Source organism: Aethalodelphis obliquidens, unplaced genomic scaffold, assembly GCF_003676395.1.
Source record: "Aethalodelphis obliquidens isolate GAN/ISIS:26980383/991018 unplaced genomic scaffold, ASM367639v1 scaffold5, whole genome shotgun sequence".
NCBI lineage: Eukaryota > Metazoa > Chordata > Mammalia > Artiodactyla > Delphinidae > Aethalodelphis > Aethalodelphis obliquidens.
This window is the reverse complement of record NW_020837949.1, coordinates 14212633-14231683: the sequence shown is the minus strand read 5'-3', so window position 1 is coordinate 14231683 and position 19051 is coordinate 14212633. Positions and strand designations below refer to the sequence as shown.

The 19051-nt window shown below is 38.4% G+C and overlaps 1 protein-coding gene across 5 annotated transcripts in view; it reads left to right on the top strand.

The window, feature by feature from the left end:
- Positions 1 to 19051, top strand: part of LUC7L2 (LUC7 like 2, pre-mRNA splicing factor) — a 57249-nt gene that overhangs the window by 16410 nt on the left and 21788 nt on the right. For all 5 annotated transcript variants that reach the window (XM_027101760.1, XM_027101762.1, XM_027101765.1 and 2 more), the window contains one exon: positions 17183 to 17281. In XM_027101760.1, coding sequence (XP_026957561.1) covers positions 17183 to 17281 — 99 coding nt within the window. The remainder of the gene's footprint in view (positions 1 to 17182; positions 17282 to 19051) is intronic.

Below are 19051 nucleotides of genomic sequence, written 5' to 3'. Positions count from 1 at the left end.
GACATCCAGTTTCTGAGCACTTGAATTAGGACTGTGACAGATAATTAACCCTCATATCTGCTCTTTAGAATTTCCATAATTAAAGTATTTTCTACTCTGCTATAATACAGTTGAAATCTATAATATTAGTAATTATCTGTAGTATTATTTGATTCTTCACATTTATTATTAAATTTAACATTTAATGATATTTAAGGCTAAATTATCACTTCAAATGAATTTTGAGGATAAGATTAATTGATAAAATGGCAGAATTTAAATTTTTAGTACTTTAAAACCAGCCATAGCAAGACTTTGACATATTATTATATTCTTCAGGTATGGCATTAATAATAATGAAAAAAATCTGACATCACAATTGTACTTTTACATTTTATAATGTATACAGTGCAGTCACATTCATTTATTTTTCAAAATAATTCTGTTGGGTGTATGTTCCATAGTTAGCCTTAATGACAGTAAAGTGATTTATTCAAAATTATTTAGTTGTATTGATTTAAGGTAAAACTGGAACCAAACGCAAATTTTCTGAGCTGTAGTTTTATTCAACATGTTTTCTACTCTGTAGGTAATACTTAATCCTTCATCAAGTTAAATAAAAAGGATTAGTGTTGGTCTTGGACTTTCTTTCTTATAAAATTCTTGCTGGATTTGTAAGAAGCACATTTTTTCAAATTCTAATATCTCTGAAATATGCATCTTAAAATTGATGATAGAAAAACACTATTTTAATTCATAACATTTTTCTTATAGTACAGAATTTAATGATGAGGCTTAAAATTGATGGTGTCTTGGATCACATGTAAAACAGTTAAGGAAAGCCCTTGGAAAGGCACTTGCCAGGGAAACACTGTATGAGAAATATCTCCTTTTTGTCATCTTAATAGGCAAGAGATTGTCATATGTAAGAATGGGGTTAAGTGGTTGTGAACCTCTTAAGCAGAGTTTTAAGGGCTGGCTCTAGGACTTTGTAAGAGTCCAAGGTTGTCACAGTGTGATGTCCTTGAGAACTTGAAATCATCCACAGAGTGACTTTCTCATGATTCTTATTACTAAAAAGGGCTATTTATAACAGTTTATCCTATGTACAAATGGTTTGTAATTACAGAGCTCAGACTTCTTTAGCATCCAGTCTCTGTAGAACACACGCTGTTCTGGCACGGAATCTAATAGTTCACACTTCTGTGTGTTGAAGATGCTTGTTTATTTATTTATTTTTGACATTAGATCAAGGATGAAAAGAACTAAATTGTAACTTTTTATAATGCTTTTTCTTTGTTGTGTAACTGAAGGTTGCCCTTTAGTTTTCCAGACCTTGTTCCTCAGATCTGTCACTTCCAGCAGAATATGACTCATCAATATTCTGGATTATTTAGCAGAATAATACACAGAAATATATTCTTTGGCTTATTATTATTATAAAAAGGTTGAACTTTATACTGAGCACTTGGAGATGAAGAGTACCGTTTCTAAAAATATACTCATAACTGACAGTATGGAATATTTTTGGAATTCAGTTTTTAAAATATATTTATCTTTATTTATTTATGTTTGGCTGCGTTGGGTCTTCATTGCTGCTTGCAGGCTTCCTCTAGTTGCGGCGAGCGGGGGCTACTCTTCATTGTGGTGTGCAGGCTTCTCATTGCAGTGGCTTCTCTTGTTGCAGAGCATGGGCTTTAGGCGTGCAGGCTTCAGTAGTTGTGGCTCACAGGCTCAGTAGTTGTGGCACACGGGCTTAGTTGCTCTGCGTCATGTGGGATCTTCCCGGACCAGAGATAGAACCCTTGTCCCCTGAATTGGCAGGCGGATTCCCAACCACTGTGCCACTAGGGAAGTTCCTGGAATTCAGCTTGATGAAAATGCTCCTGTAACATTTTACCATTCTTTAGTCTGGTACTCTGGTATAACTAACTTTTTTTTTTTTAAATTTTATATTGGAGTATAGTTGATTTACAATGTGTTAGTTTCAGGTATACAGCAAAATGATTCAGTTATATGTATATCCATTCTTTTTCAGATTCTTTTCCCATGTAGGTTATTCTGCTATAACTGACTCTTAAGCTAACAAATTAATTAGAGGAGGTAAAATGTAGAACAGAGAATCAAAATAATTGTGTGTATATGTATCTTTAGATTATGGTTTTTATAAGAAGCATGAATATTTCTATAATTAGGAAGTTTTTATATTTCAAAGGCATGGATTATTTTCCTGTTCATCCAGAATTTTTTGTTTTAGTCTCACTCTTCTCCTCCTTTGGAACAATTAGTTTTCTCCCTCTTCTATTTACCATGCAGAAAGTAGACAGCATCCCCTTTCAGATTTAGGCAAAACAAAAAACCTAAGTACAGTTGTCCCCCCCCCCAAAAAAAATGAACCACATTATTTCTGACACATATATTCCCTAAGGAAAGATAAGTATATTGAAGTGCTTAAAAAAAAATCTTTCCATTTAGTTCCTAGTGATCTAGGAAAAGGATATATGATAGTAATAATTTACAGAAGGCATTAAATCTAAAGCAGAAACTTGAGATTAAGATCTGCAGAGATGGAAATATATACTCTCATAATGCATCTATCCTAAATTCAGAAGTGGCCACTACTAATTCTTATAGCCTTCATCATAGTATAATTTTAGTGTTGATAGGCCATCATGTCTTCTAGTGTAAGGCCATCATTTTTTTTTAACATCTTTATTGGAGTATAATTGCTTTACAATGGTGTGTTAGTTTCTGCTTTATAACAAAGTGAATCAGCTATACATATACATACATCCCCATATCTCCTCCCTCTTACGTCTCCCTCCCACCCTCCCTGTCCCATCCCTCTAGGTGGCCACAAAGCACTGAGCCGATCTCCCTGTGCTATGCAGCTGCTTCCCACTAGCTATATGTTTTACATTTGGTAGTATATTTAAGTCCATGCCACTCTCTCACTTCGTCCCAGCTTACCCTTCCCCCTCCCTGTGTCCTCAAGTCCATTCTCTGTGTCTGCGTCTTTTTTGTTTTTGTTTTTGTTTTTTGCGGTACGCGGGCCTCTCACTGTTGTGGCCTCTCCCGTTGCGGAGCACAGGCTCTGGACGCACAGGCTCAGCAGCCATGGCTCACGGGACCAGCCGCTTTGCGGCATGTGGGATCTTCCTGGACCCGGGTACGAACCTGTGTCCCCTGCATTGGCAGGCGGACTCTCAACCACTGCGCCACCAGGGAAGCCCTGGCCATCATTTTATATAGATAGAAAAATTAAGGTTCAGAGAAATTGTCTTTGTCAGATGTCTCACAAAGAATCACAGTATATTATACCACACAGGAATCTTACGGTTATTTTAATCTGAATACTTTTTAAAATGTTTTTTGTTGTGTTGTTAGTTTTTTTAGATAACACAGTTACCTAAGACAGTGACTTTAAGATGTTTCTGAAATGTCCTTAGAGGTACCTCATTCACTGAGGACCTGGAAACAGGCCAGTCCTTCCTATTTTGACGGGAATTTTTACACATTTTAAATACAGGGATTTTTCCATGACATTTTGTTTTTATAAAGAGAGTCTGCAGCTCTGAAATAGAATTTAAGAAAAGCTGATATTGTGAAATACTTAGGGACAGGAATATAGTAAAATTTTATCTGCCTTTTGAAGTGATTGGATGGGAGTATTTATTGGTTGTCAAAAATCCTGAGTTGATTTTACGGTGTCCCCAGTAGGTTCTGGGTTTTATCCAAAATGAAGTTTTTATTAATTGAAACTCCTTTATTGCTTCTCTAACACTTTCTTTTAAGGCCTGGTTATAATCAATTCCTTGGATACCTACAAACCTGAAATTTAAAACTGCTGAAGTCTCTTTGATAGTACAAATTTAAAGGAGCCATGAAAGTTTAGAGAAGCAGCATAAGTGATAAGAACTAAACCTGCACAGAATTTTCTCAGCCACTCAGTAGAATGTAAGTTTCATAGTAAGGGCAAGGACGTTTTGTTCACTGCTATATCCCCAGCATCTAGAACGGTGTCCCTCCATTGTGTTAAATGAATAATCAATCACCCAGAAGTAGAAAGTGAAATAAATGTTCCAAAAGCTAACTTTGAGTTTCAAAAATTAATGACTGTGGAAAAAGTATTACCTTCTAACAGATAAGGAGCTGGAGGGTATTCTTTTTTTTTTTTTTTTTGCGGTACGTGGGCCTCTCACTTGTGGCCTCTCCCGTTGCGGAGCACAGGCTCCGGACGCGCAGGCTCAGCGGCCGTGGCTCACGGGCCCAGCCGCTCCGCGGCATGTGGGATCCTCCCGGACCGGGGCACAAACCCGCGTCCCCAGCATCGGCAGGCAGACTCTCAACCACTGCGCCACCAGGGAAGCCCTGTAGAGTATCTTGATATTGAGTTGCGTATCAAAACATGACAGCAGTGGTTTCACATGCAGATGTGAGAAAATTAGTCTATAGACAGTTTAAACTCATAACCTCTTCTCTGGAAAGGGTTTGTTTTGGGATACTTAGGCGTTTTTAAACAAATGTTTTTAACATTAGCCCAGGTGGTCTAGTGGTTAGGATTCGGCACGTTGACTGCTGTGGCCCAGGTTTAATTTAATCCCTGTTCAGGGAACTGAGATCCCAGAAGCCGCCATGGCATGGCCAAAATTAAAAAAAAAAAGAAAGAAAACAAAACATTGGCCCAGATGACTGGCTTGAATTTTTTTTTTTTTAAATTTCTATGACCGTCAATTTCTAGAGCTTCCAAATTTGCAAAACTGCCAGATAGCCCAGGTTTTTACCAGATCTGGATTTTGAAGTGTCCTTACATTAATCAGATTTGCTGCTTATATTTTATTCTCAGTTTCTTACAAAAATACGCATTCCTTTAACAAGCAGTAAACCAAAAATACATTTGGTGCTTAGGAAATCAGAGGCGTATTAAGAGCTTCCCAGTGAATAATTAGAGCTTTACTGTTAAACTTTAAAAACCCAGTCCTGTATATAATTTGGAGTATTGTTGGCAAATTGGCACATGAATACCCTGAGCTGTTCAACTTGGGGTACTTCTGTCCTTGGGAAATAACCTTTTTCTGTTATTGAGAATAATCTTGCAGTCATTAATTTCATATTCTTAAAATAAGTTAATATACTTCAGGCTTATGGAAGTGATTTTTTTAAGGGGACCCAGAGACCATGTGTTCTAGAATCTTGTTCTAGTTTAGTCTGTCTCTAATTGAGGTTGGTCAGCATGTTTGTCCGTGACTTGGATTAATGGTTAAATACAAATATACATACATGTAAATAAGATGAACTATTGTGCTGATGTCCAGTCTTTGTAGATCAAATACAAGTTAATTTTACTCTAATTTTTATTCTGTAATATTGAATCAGTTTGAGGAATCTTTTTTTTTTTTTTTTTTTTTTTGTGGTACGCGGGCCTGTCACTGTTGTGGCCTCTCCTGTTGCGGAGCACAGGCTCCGGACGCGCAGGCTCAGCGGCCATGGCTCACGGGCCCAGCTAATCCGCGGCATGTGGGATCTTCCCGGACCGGGGCACGAACCCATGTCCCCTGCATCGGCAGGTGGACTCTCAACCACTGTGCCACTAGGGAAGCCTGAGGAGTCTTTTTAAACTTCGTTAATAGAAAATTTCAACTATAAGTAAAAGTAGAGTTGTTGTATAATGAACTTCATGTACCTGTATGCCAGCTTCAGTAAATATTTTACACACAGCTACCTTATTTCATTTATAATTACGTATGTCCTCTGTCCTGCTGCTTGTTTTGGCTTTGTTTTTTATTTGTTTTGTTTTGGCTGCATTGGGTCTTTGTTGCTGAGCGCGGGCTTTCTCTAGTTGTGGCGAGTGGGGGCTACTCTTTGTTGCGGTATGCGGGCTTTTCATTGCAGTGGCTTCTGTTGTTGCAGAGCACAGGCTCTAGGCACACAGGCTTCAGTAGTTGTGGCTTGCGGGCTCTAGAGCACAGGCTCAGTAGTTGTGGCACACGGGCTTAGTTGCACCACGGCATGTGGGATCTTCCCGGACCAGGGCTTGCAGCCGTCTCCCCTGCATTGGCAGGTGGATTCTTTTTTTTTTTTTTCGGTATGTGGGCCTCTCACTGCTGTGGCCTCTCCCGTCGCGGAGCACAGCCTCTGGACGCGCAGGCTCAGCGGCCATGGCTCATGGGCCCAGCTGCTCCGCGGCACGTTGGATCCTCCCGGACTGGGGCACGAACCCGCGTCCCCCGCATTGGCAGGCGGACTCTCAACCACTGCACCACCAGGGAAGCCCGGCAGGTGGATTCTTAACCACTGTGCCACCAGGGAAACCCCCTGTTGTTTTTTGAAGTGGATCTTAAATCTTGGACCTGTCATTTAGGATGACTCTTGAAACATTCCAGAGTAGCAAAGACCAATAATTTCCAAGCAAAGCAGAGTGAGGTCTGGAAGTCATTGTTCAAGCAGGTTGTTTTTCATAGCCTGATACTTTGTCAGCATGTTTCACTGTCACATTTATTTCTCTCTCTTTTTTTTTTGGCCACGCCATGGCAGCTTGTGGGTTCCCCAACCAGGGATTGAACCTGGGCCCTCGACAGTGAGAGTGCAGAGTCCTAATCACTGGACCGACAGGGAATTCCCACACATTTGTTTTTCTGTACAATGATTCTCAATAAATGCTTATTACCGAAGAACCAGGAATCATCACTTAGTAGTCCCTGAACTCTCCAGATCTTTTTTGGAGATAGGCACAGTTTTATAAACTGCATTTTATGGAGATAGGCACAGTTTTATAAACTGCATTTTAACAAATCTGAAGAAACTAGTGTGTTCTCTGAGGCTATTCATTGAGAAAGGTGGGATAGAGTTATAAATGCATCATTTGGAAGATGTAGACAATGAACACAGAGCAAACATACGGTAAGAACCAAAAACTTGAAACATACTTTTATTATACAGGTGATTAACCACAAACATCAAGCAAAGTCATGGACTGTCTTATCACTGGAAGTATTTTTTTAAATGTGATGCATTCTGTCTTGATGTGCAGGTGGCAAGATCAAATGACTTAGTATAATCCTTTCTGTTGGGTTGGCCAAAAAGTTTGTTTGGGTTTTTCTTTAAGATTGATAGGGTTTTCCAGTAAGATCTTACGGAAAAACCTGAACGAACTTTTTGGCCAATCCAATAATTTGATGATAGTTACTCACGAAGGGTTCTTTTTAAAGCATTTGGTGTTTACCTATATTGAATAAAACATCTTGAATATATATTACCCCATAGACGTTTTTGGTCTACAGGGTCAAAAAATATAAGCATATATGTTGATGTATTGGATAATGTAATTTGTAAAATATCCAAATTCAGGTAGGTTTTTATGTGTCCCCCCTTTTTGGTATTTATTATAACAGTGTTTGCAGTAATGAAATTTAGGTAATAATGGAATTAAGCAGAGAAAGAAATAGAAAAGGGCAAGCAAGAGGTATCAGATTAATGAGGGCTAAATGGAAAAAGTAAAGAGAATTCACAGTAAAAGTTAAAAAAATTCCCCTTCAAGAAGTGATTTATTTTTTTATCTCTCTGAGAGTGTTGCTAATTGCTGAGATCAGCATTCATTCATTTATTCACTTAAATACTTATTGAGGACCTACTATGTGCCATGTGCAATGCTGGGGATACAGAAGTGGACAGGGGTTTCTGTTTTAGTGATGGGGGCTTACATTCTAATGTTCTTTCACAACCAAGTGTGAAAAGAAATAATGTGATTTCAGGCGTGATGTTAAGTGCTGTGACAAAAATGTGTGGTTAAGTCTGAGACAGTGGGCAAGGGGCTACACTGACAGTGAGTGGAGAAAACTTTTTTTGATGAAATGACATTTGAAGAGATCTAAATGTGAAGAAAAGAAGCCAGTCATTCCTGAGTGGAAGTGAATTTATCATATGTTGCCTCCACACAGAAACTTTTGGTGGTTCCCTATTATTTATATGGTCAAAATCTAAAGTCTTTATTTAGTACGTCTCTCTCTCCCTTGAATGAATAAATCAGTTTGGTCCTCTGTTTTGACCAGACTGATTTATTTATTTATTTATTTATTTTGCGTTACGCGGGCCTCTCACTGCTGTGGCCTCTCCCGTTGTGGAGCACAGGCTCCGGACGCAGAGGCTCAGCGGCCATGGCTCACGGGCCCAGCCGCCCCATGGCATGTGGGATCTTCCTGGACGGGGAACGAACCTGCGTCCCCTGCATCGGCAGGCGGACTCTCAACCACTGCGCCACCAGGGAAGCCCCAGACTGATTTATTCACTGTTGTCTCACTACTCTCCTTGCCCAGCATGCTCATTTTTGCCTATCTCCATTTCTCTGCCTGGAATAACCTTTCTGTACAAACTTAAATCCTGCCTGGCTTACTACACACAATTCCTCTGAACCCCCGTGTAGCACCTGCCCTCCATACTACCGAGTGTGCACTTGTTTTCTCTTATTTATATAAGTTCTTCCTCTCCTCAATTAGAATAGTCTTTGTGGGACAAGGCCATTTGTTTTAATTTTAACTAGCTATCTTTGCATATCTAGGATTAGAAATGGATTAGAAGGTATTTCCTACTATATTCTTCAAAAAAACATACATTAAGAAAAGGTAGAAGAAGAGCTTTATTTTTCTTTATGTACTCAGGAAAAAGTGAACTTGGAGGAAGAACATTCAAGTGAGAATGGGCAGTTAAGAAGCTGGGAAGTAGTAGAAAAGCAGGAACTACTTTGTGCATGCGCAGTGTGCCCCATTCCTCTTCACCCACCACTCATGTTTGACTTGTTAGTTTTGAGTGACAGGATTGGAATTAGGAAAGGAAAACCTTAATTTTTGTTTTAAGACAATAGTGGCATAACTGAAACTCATATCCAGGTTTTGTTATTTCAAGATTTCTTCCATAGTATATACTAGGCTTTCTCTTGTTCTTGAGCTGGGTCTTTACACACACACACACACACACACACACACACACACACACACACACACACACTTATTTATTTATGTATGTTTGGGTCTTCGTTGCTGCGAGCGGGGGCTACTCTTCCTTGCGGTGCACGGGCTTCTCATTGTGGTGGCTTCTCTTGTTGCAGAGCACGGGCTCTAGGTGCGCGGGCTTCAGTAGTTGTGGCTCGTGGGCTGTAGAGCGCAGGCTCAGTAGTTGTGGCGCACGGGCTTAGTTGCTCCGTGGCATGTGGGATCTTCCCGGACCAGGGCTCAAACCTGTGTACCCTGCACTGGCAGGCGGATTCTTAACCACTGCACCACCAGGCAAGCTTCTTGAGCTGGGTCTTGAAGCAGGGACTGACCATGGATGGAAGAGAGATTTTATAAATGTGAGGAGGAAGAAAGTGAAGATGTAAGAAGGAAGGTCAAAGTGTAGATGATTTGTTTTATTTTGAAAATAGCATTGGCATTGGAACAGTATATGGACTGGTTCAAATGCTAGGCTAGGGGTTTGTATTTCCTGTGCTCTCTGTCCTGCTGTCATGGTTTTGTTTCACTTTTTCTCCAGCTGGTATATGTATATATTCCTTTTAGTGCTTTACCAATATTGCTGTCTATTCTTATATATTCCTTGCTGTCTGACAAGGATGTTAGTCCAACCAGTAGTGTGGTGTTAATGCTTCTGAAACAGATTTTATCATGTCATATTTCTTTCCAAGTAGTCGAGCATTCTTGCATTCTTCTCTTCGTCCAGAGTAAGTTCTGCATGTGTTGATTCACATTCAAAATCTTCTAAAATCTAGTCAGTCTGTAATTTGATCCATATAGCAGTCCTGAAGTACTTGAGAAAAGAGAAGTCCTGAGAGATTAAGTGAATTTCTCAGTTAAATGAATAATGAGAGGTAAAGGGATATTTTCTGAGTTGGTCAGTGCCTACTCTTACTTTTTTTATTATTTTGGCAATATAATCTTCGAGTATAAGGGAAGAAAGCATAAAACATGAATATTTCCCATTATTCATCATCCCGCACCTTCCCAGGACTAAACCCTATTAAGAATTCAATGTACATCTTCCACTGTCCTTTCTGTACATTTACAAGTGTGTGTGCATGCATGTGTGTCTGTGTTCTAACAAATGGAATCTTTGAATTTTTCTCACCTGTCTTGGAGAAGCTTGCATATTAGTGGTCTGCATTTTTTTAAAATTTATTTTAAAGATATATATATATTTAATAAATTAATTAATTTGTTTGTTTATATTATTTTTGGCTGTGTCAGGTCTTTGGTGCTATGCGCAGGCTTTCTCTAGTTGCGACGAGCTGGGGTTACTCCTCGTTGTGGTGCGCGGGCTTCCCATTGTCGTGGCTTCTCTGGTTGCGGAGCATGGGGTCCAGGCGCACAGGCTTCAGTAGTTGTGGCACGTGGGCTCAGTAGTTGTGGTTTGCAGGCTCTAGAGCCCAGGCTCAGTAGTTGTGGCACATGGGCCCAGCTGCTCCGCAGCAAGTGGGATCCTCCCGGACCAGGGCTCGAACCAGTGTCCCCTTCATTGGTAGGCAGATTCCTAACCACTGTGCCACCAGGGAAGCCTGGTCTACATTTTTTAAATGCCAATGTACTATTTCACAACATGGGCATTCCCTAAATTACTTACCCAGTGACTATTAATATGTTAATCGGTTTTGGTTTTGGTGTGCAGTATGGCAATGAAATCCTTGTATGTAGTCTTTATTTACATTTGTTGCTGTTGCTTTAGTTTAATGTCTTGTTTTTTTTCATTGAGAATATAAATTCCTTGATAGCACGAATTTATATTCTCATACCTTTTTGTAATTCCCTTTAGGATCTAGCTCACAGAACTGAGCAAATGTACTAGCATATAACAAAGCAAAAATATTTGCAGATACTTGGAGCTGTTACTGTGTCACGTTTCTATCACTGATATATTCATTAACATATTAACTGCCATTAGCTAAGTTAACCCTTTGATTTGCACTACCGTAATATTTTGTTGATTTTGATGTTCAATTTCCACATGCTTCTGTTCCTTAAATTTTTTTCTCCAAAATTGAAGTGGCTTAATTGATTTTTCTGCTTATAAGAATAACATATGCTCATTACATTTAATTCAACCACTGTCAAAAAATTCAAACAAAATCTTCAACCTCACAGCAATATCTGTATCGGAAGTTACAAAAATGGCATTTTATTATATGTTTTTCTTTGCCATCTTCTCTTTTCTCCGCTTAGTATCAAGAACATTGTTTCTAATGGCTATGTAATCTATTATATGGCTATTCCATAATTCATTTAATCAAACCCCTTTTGCTAGGCTCTTAAAATGTTTCTAATTTTAAAAATCAAAAACACCATTTGTTAAACTTTATTGTTCATTTATCTTTGTGTACTTACTTGTTTCCTCAAGTTCCTAGAAGTAGAATTCCTTAGGCAAATTGTCAAGTTTATTTAATGGTTAAGTCATGGGTTGTGCAAACCTGATCTTCTGTGTAGGAGGGAAAAATAAGAGAAATAAACCATTTTCCTCATGATGCTTAGGGTCCATTTGAGGAGATAATAGTCACCTTCGGAACTTCAAAAGAACAGTTAAAAAGTACTTAACAGAGTCAACCTTATTAAGTAGTAAAACATAATATAAAATGTTGGGAGGTTATAAGAGAATTCTGTTATCAGAAGTAGGTATAGTTATTTGGTCAAAACTTCATGGAGGAAAGGATTTAGGATGGAAAGGACAAAATGCAGAACTGAATTTATCCAATTAAAAATAAGCATTTTTCCAATAATCTAAGAATTAGATGTCCATTAATTGAAATACCAAGAAGAAATTTGCAGAAAGAATATGAAGTAAATTACTTGTTAAATTTAAAAGTCTTCCTGTGGCTTTCATCATAAATAGTTACTTTAAGTTAAAATAAATAACCAAACATTTTAATTTGTTCAGTTTGAAGCTCACCTATTTCAAAAGAGAAGCACTAGCAGCAGGAGATATCTGTGCACTTAGTGTTCAAAGCACTATTGCACTATCAGTGGTGAAGTCAGGTTTGATTTGGCTTTTGAGAATTGGTCCATGCTTAGTCATGGTGTGGTTCTATCATGGTTCCCTCTGGTGCCTTTTTAATTAGATGACTAGGGTCACGGAGAGCATTAACATCAGCATACTTTCCCTTCACTCACTTTCACAGTGGCAGGTAATTGTTGAGTTTATTTTGGCTTATTTTTTATTTTAAATACTCTTCACGTGCATGACATGATGCCAGAATAAGTGGTTAGTAATGATGTTATGGACAGAGGAAAATAGATGACTAGTATCTAGGACTCTGAAAATTTGCCTTGCTACACCTACTGTTCTGCTGGGTCCCTGAAGAAATAAGCACTGAGGCTATTGCGGGGGGCGCGGGGCGGGGGTCTTCATTATAACTAGGCTCTTCTAGCTCCTACAGCTTCGGCCACCAGATCTACTTTGGTGAGCTAGACGAGACCAAAGCTGCAGAGGCTTATAGCCTAGCACAGTGAAAAGCTCAAGTAAGTTTTCCTCCTGGAGGAGAGGAGCACATAGGAAAAAACAGAGAAGAATAGCTCTAAAGCACCTTAGAAGGAAAGCAGTTCCAATAAAGAAGGTAATCCAAGGAGAGGCTAAGAAGACCTTCCCCTCCAGAGCTCAGACAAGTTTTGTCCTGGGGTGCGTCTTGACCACCCTTGCTCTTTAAGTCCAGGGCCCCCTGTGCCAGTGTTCTTCTCTGCTCTCTTTTCCTAGTTTGGTTCATTCAACAAATATTAAATATTTATTTAAGCATTCTTGTGTACCTGTATACAGGCCCAGGTACATAGTGGATAAAATAGAAAAAAATCCTTATCCCTTTGGAGCTCATATTTTCCCTTCTGTAAATCCCCCCCAAGGCATATATTACCCCCAGCTCTACTCCTGTCACCAAAATTCCACCTCTGCTACAGGGATATAATTGGGTATTTTTTGGTGTTCATTTTGTTCTTGACCCGTGTAGTTGCTTTTCTTCTTTTGGTTGGTTGTGCGATGTAAATTTAAAGATAGACTGAGGAAAGCCTGGAGTTCCTGCCCAAGGATAATATGGGTGGACAGCAGAGATGTTTAGGTTAAACACAGGCAATTTATATGTTTTTGAAAACAGATTGGAAATATAGTTATGGAGAGGATAAAAATAAGGGAGATTACTGAAGGAAAGGCAGTAGACGGCTGCTTTGAATATCTGCTGTGTGCAGAGCTTTTTTAGATGTTACGGGGGATGAATGTCAACTAAAAATATTAAAAGATGAGTTAGTACTGAAATAATTGGAACTAGCATAATAAAGTGGAAGGGGTGTTAGACTAGAAATCTGCTAACCAGATTTCCTAATAAGTACCCTGAAGAAGTCAGCCTTTCTGGCCTTCAGTTCCTTTGTCTGTGGAATGGGAATAAAACTGGATCAGTGAGTGGTTCACAACACTGTACGTTAAAAACTCCTGGGAGGCTTTTACAATTCAGTTTTTGGAGGGTTGGGCTTGGGCCTGTTTTCAGAAGCTTCCACTGATATTATTTAAAAGCTCCCCGGGTCTAGGTTGAGAACTGCTGCACAGGATCAAAGGCATTTCCAATTATGACGTCTTAACATTTTATGAAATAAGCATAGCATGAACAACTATAGCTGTGGAAATCTATGCAAATAGGATTGTTGAAATGATTAATGTTAATTAAGATATTATTATTAAGAAATCAACAGGCTGGTGTAACAAAGGGGGTAACACCATTCTTTTTGCCATTAACTTCTTTCATTCCTGTCTTATTTTCCTGCATGGTTGTTTGTTGTTTTTTTTTTGCGGTACGCGGGCCTCTCACTGCCGCGGCCTCTCCTGTTGCGGAGCACAGGCTTCGGGCGTGCAGGCTCAGCGGCCATGGCTCATGAGCCCAGCTACTCCGCGTCGCGTGGGATCCTCCCAGACGGGGGCACAAACCCGTGTCCCCCGCATCGGGAGGCGGACTCTCAACCACTGCACCACCAGGGAAGCCCTCCTGCATGTTTCTTATAAAGAGTATTTTTCTGCAGTTTTTTCTTAATAAATGTTGCCTAATAAGCAGCTTTGAATTTCCACACAGTTTCAGTTGCTGTTTCTTATCACTGGAAAACTCCTTAGTTTGTTAATCCAGGGACTAATGAATGAGAGTAAGCAATGGGGCCTGGAAAATCTCAGCATCCTCAGCAACACGGACACTTTAGACCATTAGTGTGATGAGGACTTTTATAATGGTGGTGAATATTCCTTATTATTTCCGAAAGGATAACTTTGAGGACGTTGTCTATTTATATTTTCCCATTCATTCCTTTACATAATTAAGAACTGAGGTAATATAGTTTTATTGAGAAACTTTTTTTTAAAGATAGTCATAAGATCTCAGAGTTGGAGGAAAGAATAAAAGTTATCTGATGGTTGAATTCTTTATTCACTACCCTAGAGAAATGGTTGTCTAAACTGTATTTGAACCTCAGTTATCTGGCAGCTAGCTCTCAAGAAAGCTTATTCCATCTTTGGAAAGCTCTGATTATTAGAAGGTTATTTTCTTATGTTGAGAGGACTAAAGTCTAACTCTCCGGAGTCCCTTGGGACCATAATACACTGTGTTTCTGCTTCATGTTGAAAAGTTCTTCAGTTGACTTTTCACATCTTAATTCTTCTCCAGCTAATTACATCCGTTCTCTGGCTGTTTCGTATAGCTTTGTTTTGAGACACTTTATCTTGTTTATTCATATCACTTTTTTTTTTTTTTTTTGCGGTACATGGCCCTCTCACCATTGTGGCCTCTCCCGTTGTGGAGCGCAGGCTCAGCGGCCATGGCTCACGGGCCCAGCCGCTCCTCGACATGTGGGATCTTCCCGGACCGGGGCACGAACCCGTGTCCCCTGCATCGGCAGGCGGACTCTCAACCACTGCGCCACCAGGGAAGCCCTATTCATACCACTTTTGAAATGTGTTAGCACACAACAGTGTGTGTTTTGGAGGAGAGGGGTTTGCTTTTAAAACCAGCCTTCAATAAGAGATTTCTCAACTTTGCTCTTACTGTATTCTGTAAGTTAATTTTGTATCACATAAATTGATCTCAGTCATGCCACACTGTAACCCTTACTTTTGACTAGTAAGTTTTTCAGTTTGTCAGATTTTTTGTTCATAACCTAGTTATTTGTAAATTGGACTTCTTAGATGTAACTGTAGGACTTCATATTTATTTCTTCATACTAAATTTTATCTGGTATATCAATATTTTTGAATCTTAATCCAGTGAATTCACCATCCTTTTAAAAAGCTTGGGATATTGTACAGAATTGATAATCATATCCTTTGTTATACACATGTCCACGTGGTTGGCAACCATGTCAAATAGGCAAAGTCATTTTTAGATAGTATATACAAAGCTAAGGCCCAGACCTATGTGCTGTAGATACTTGAGTCCTGTTCCCTGCTACTAGAAAGTTCCCACTGAGTAACGCTGGCATATATTTACTTAAAGATCTGCTTTCTAAATCTTCTGTAAACCTCGAACACTCTTTTCTTGGCTTTTCCTAAGGTTAGTGTGCTTCCTCTCACTTTTTAGATCCATTTTAAATGTATCCTCTTCGGAAAGGGCTTCTCTGGCTACCTCATCCCAAGTAGCCTCTCACAGTAATGGGAGCATTACTGTTTTATTAGATCACTTAACTTTGTTCAGCGACACAAGTATGGTTTATTATTTGCTTCCCCTCTTCTAGAATGTCAGCTCCATGAGGTTGGAGACTGTATCTTTTGTCACTTGGTGCTATGTCCCAAGCACCTGGCATAGTGCTTGGCACAAGTTAGGTACTCAGCTGTCAGTTGAAGGATGACTTTACTGCTGCAATGTTTTGTTGTAGTTTTACTTTGTGCATAATTTGTGTAACAAAAACAAAAGGAATATTTACTATAACTTTTTGAATTATTGTATTTATTTTCACCAACTTTCCAGAGATTCTGTGACATTCCAGTGATGGGATAGCATACCTCTAGTTGGAAAATCTCTGCTTTGCTCTGATCACCTTTAATCACATCTGTAATTATCTTTACATCTAGTCCATTTTTTTCTGTTCAGTATGCTTCCAAAAGGATTTCATGAAAGATCTTATCAGTTGCCCAGATACATGTAAAAGTGGACAGAATTTTAGAAATTTTTGTCTCAGATATGAGAAAAGCCTCTAATTGGGTAAATAGTATCTAATTGGAATTTCAAGTAGAAGGATCCTAGTAGATTCCTTATTGAAATAAATATCTACTTGGTATTTATTTTATTTCCCTGACATATGCTTATCAAAGTGGGGCTAGATACTTATTCTTTGTGAAGTTATATTGGGTTTTAATAAATTATCTCTTTACTAGTTCACCTGGAGTCTTGTCTGGAATCTATATCAAGATTACCAGTCTATTGTTTGAGGACTCCATCTTTATTTGAAAATTAGAATGTTATTCAAAGAATATTGACTATAATTCAGCAGTTTGATTTGCTCGTTCTTCTGATTTTATTTTATTTTATTTATTTATATTTGGCTGTGTTGGGTCTTCGTTGCTGCGCACAGGCTTTCTCTAGTTGCGACGAGCGGGGGCTACTCTTCATTGTGGTGCGTGGGCTTCTCACTGTGGTGGCTTCTCTAGTTGTGAAGCACGGGCTCTAGGTGTGGAGGCTTCAGTAGTTGTGGCCCGCAGGCTCAGTAGTTGTGGCTCGCAGGTTCTAGAGCCCAGGGTGAGTAGTTGTGGCACATGGGCTTAGTTGCTCCGTGGCCTGTGGGATCATCCCGGACCAGGGGTCGAACCCGTGTCCCCTGCATTGGCAGGCAGATTCTTAACCACTGCACCACCAGGGAAGCTCTACTTTGATTTTAAATTAACTTTGTCTTTCTGTGTTAAAGGGCCAAGTGAAATATGTTTTGAGATAAAAGCTAGATGCTCTTCTCAGATTCTGACAGGCTTTTCCTTGTCCATGTGTTCTTAAGTACACAAGTGATCATGGTTCCCATCTGTTCGTAGACAGAATTCATGCGGGTTATTCCATGCAGGCACCAAGTTTTATACCTGTCTGTGAAATTTTGTAATTTGAAAGTCCATAAATAAACATCTGTATGACTTAATCATTATTCTGAAGAGAATTGTGGTTGTTAATGAATTTTTGAAAAAGTATATTTTCTGTTTTAATAATATGTGTCTTTTTTCTCCCCCCACCCAGAGAATGGATCTTGGAGAATGTCTGAAAGTCCATGACCTGGCTTTAAGAGCAGATTATGAAATTGCATCCAAAGAACAAGATTTTTTCTTTGAACTCGATGTATGTCATTTTGCTTCAAGTTAGATTATCTTTTGCAGTAAAATATTTTGAATATGGATTCATATCTCTTAATGGAAAAAGGCTCTTAGCAAATTATCTTTTTTGTGATTACATGAAGGGTAGTACTAAATTAAGATTATGTACTTTCTTGACTAACAATAGTTTTTAAAAATAGGTGAAACTGGGTATTTTAAGAAAATGTGTGAAAGTTGTGCACGTCATATATTCTTTTGAAAATTAAGCATATTCTTCCCAATTAAGGTGGTTGTGATGAAGGAAATACCATCTTAAGCAAATGTAAACAACTAATTTCTAGTGTATATAAAGCCCTTTAATTACTGAATTTTTATTCGTATTTATTTTTGTATTTGTAAATATATATGTAGAGAGAGGGAGGATATTAAGGACAATGTTGTTTTTTTTGTAAAACTAATAGAAGAAATATTAGAGGAAATAGAAGGTACAATTTAGGTATCTAAAGGGCTCAAACTCTTGACTTTTTTTTTTTATACAAACCTGAGAATAATTGGGACTTTTTTTTTAATAGAAAACGTACCAATCAGCATTACGTAAAACATACTGATGACCATAAACCTTTTATGTTTTATCAGTGAGGTAGTAGATGTTTCATTTGGTTTGGGAGATAAAGTAGTAAATAGCGCCCCCCCCATCTACTTTTTTGAACTTCCAGGAATTTCTGCTAACGGAAATGAAGTCATCAATGGAAACATAATTTAGTATGGGGCTGGAGCAGTCAGGGAAACACCTTAAAGTGATTGTGTTATGATTTAATCTACACTGGGCATAAAATACAGCAGAAATTCACCATGTAGATGCAGGGGTATGGTGTTTTCAATCTTTTTCTCTTATGGTATGGTAGTACATTGTTTTTACATATCAAGTATCTACAGATTAAATTTCTAGAAACAGAATAACTGAGTCAAAGGCCAGTTTTGCCTGGTTGCCCTCCATGAGAATTATCAATTTATACTCCCACCAGTATGTATGAAATTATCTATTTCCCATAGGCCACATAGTGTGCTGTCAAGATTTCTGTGTAGCTTTGATAGATGAAATGTGAAATATAGTGTAATTTTAATTGGCATTTCTCTTATGAGTGAGTTTGAAAAAATTTTATAGATTTAAGATCTGGTTTTATTTCCCTTTCATTGAACTGTCAGTGTACATTTTGCAGGGGGTGGGTGCTATTTGCTAATCTTGGCTGTTAGTATTTTTCTAATTGATTTGCACTGACTCTTTACAGATAACGAAAATTAGTCCCTTTTCTCAGATAATACATTGCAGTTTTTTCCTATTTCTTTTTTGGTAGTTGTGAGTCTTGCAAAATGTTTGTATAGTTGTCCAATTTATTAATCTTTTAAAAATCTATTCGATTAATTCAAAAGGCCTTCCCTATCCTGATGTGATGAGAATTCTATCTCATGTTTTCTTCTGGAATTTTTATGGCTTTGTTTTATATATTTAAATCTGTGATCCAACTTAAATTTATTCTGTTATAAGGAATTGAGGTATAGATCTCCCTTTTTCCAGATAGCTGCTTAGTTGACCCAGCACTATTTATGGATTAGTTCATCTTTTTTTAAAGATAAAATTTAAACTAAAAGAATTAAATAGCTGTTTGTTTCTCATCACAGATAAAAGGTTTTATTTTGCATTTTCATGAAATTCATGGGTTAATCAACCATTTTTAGAATTTGATATGTGTTGAATAAATTTTTATTTTTAAACATTTGTGTTTTGAATTAGTTG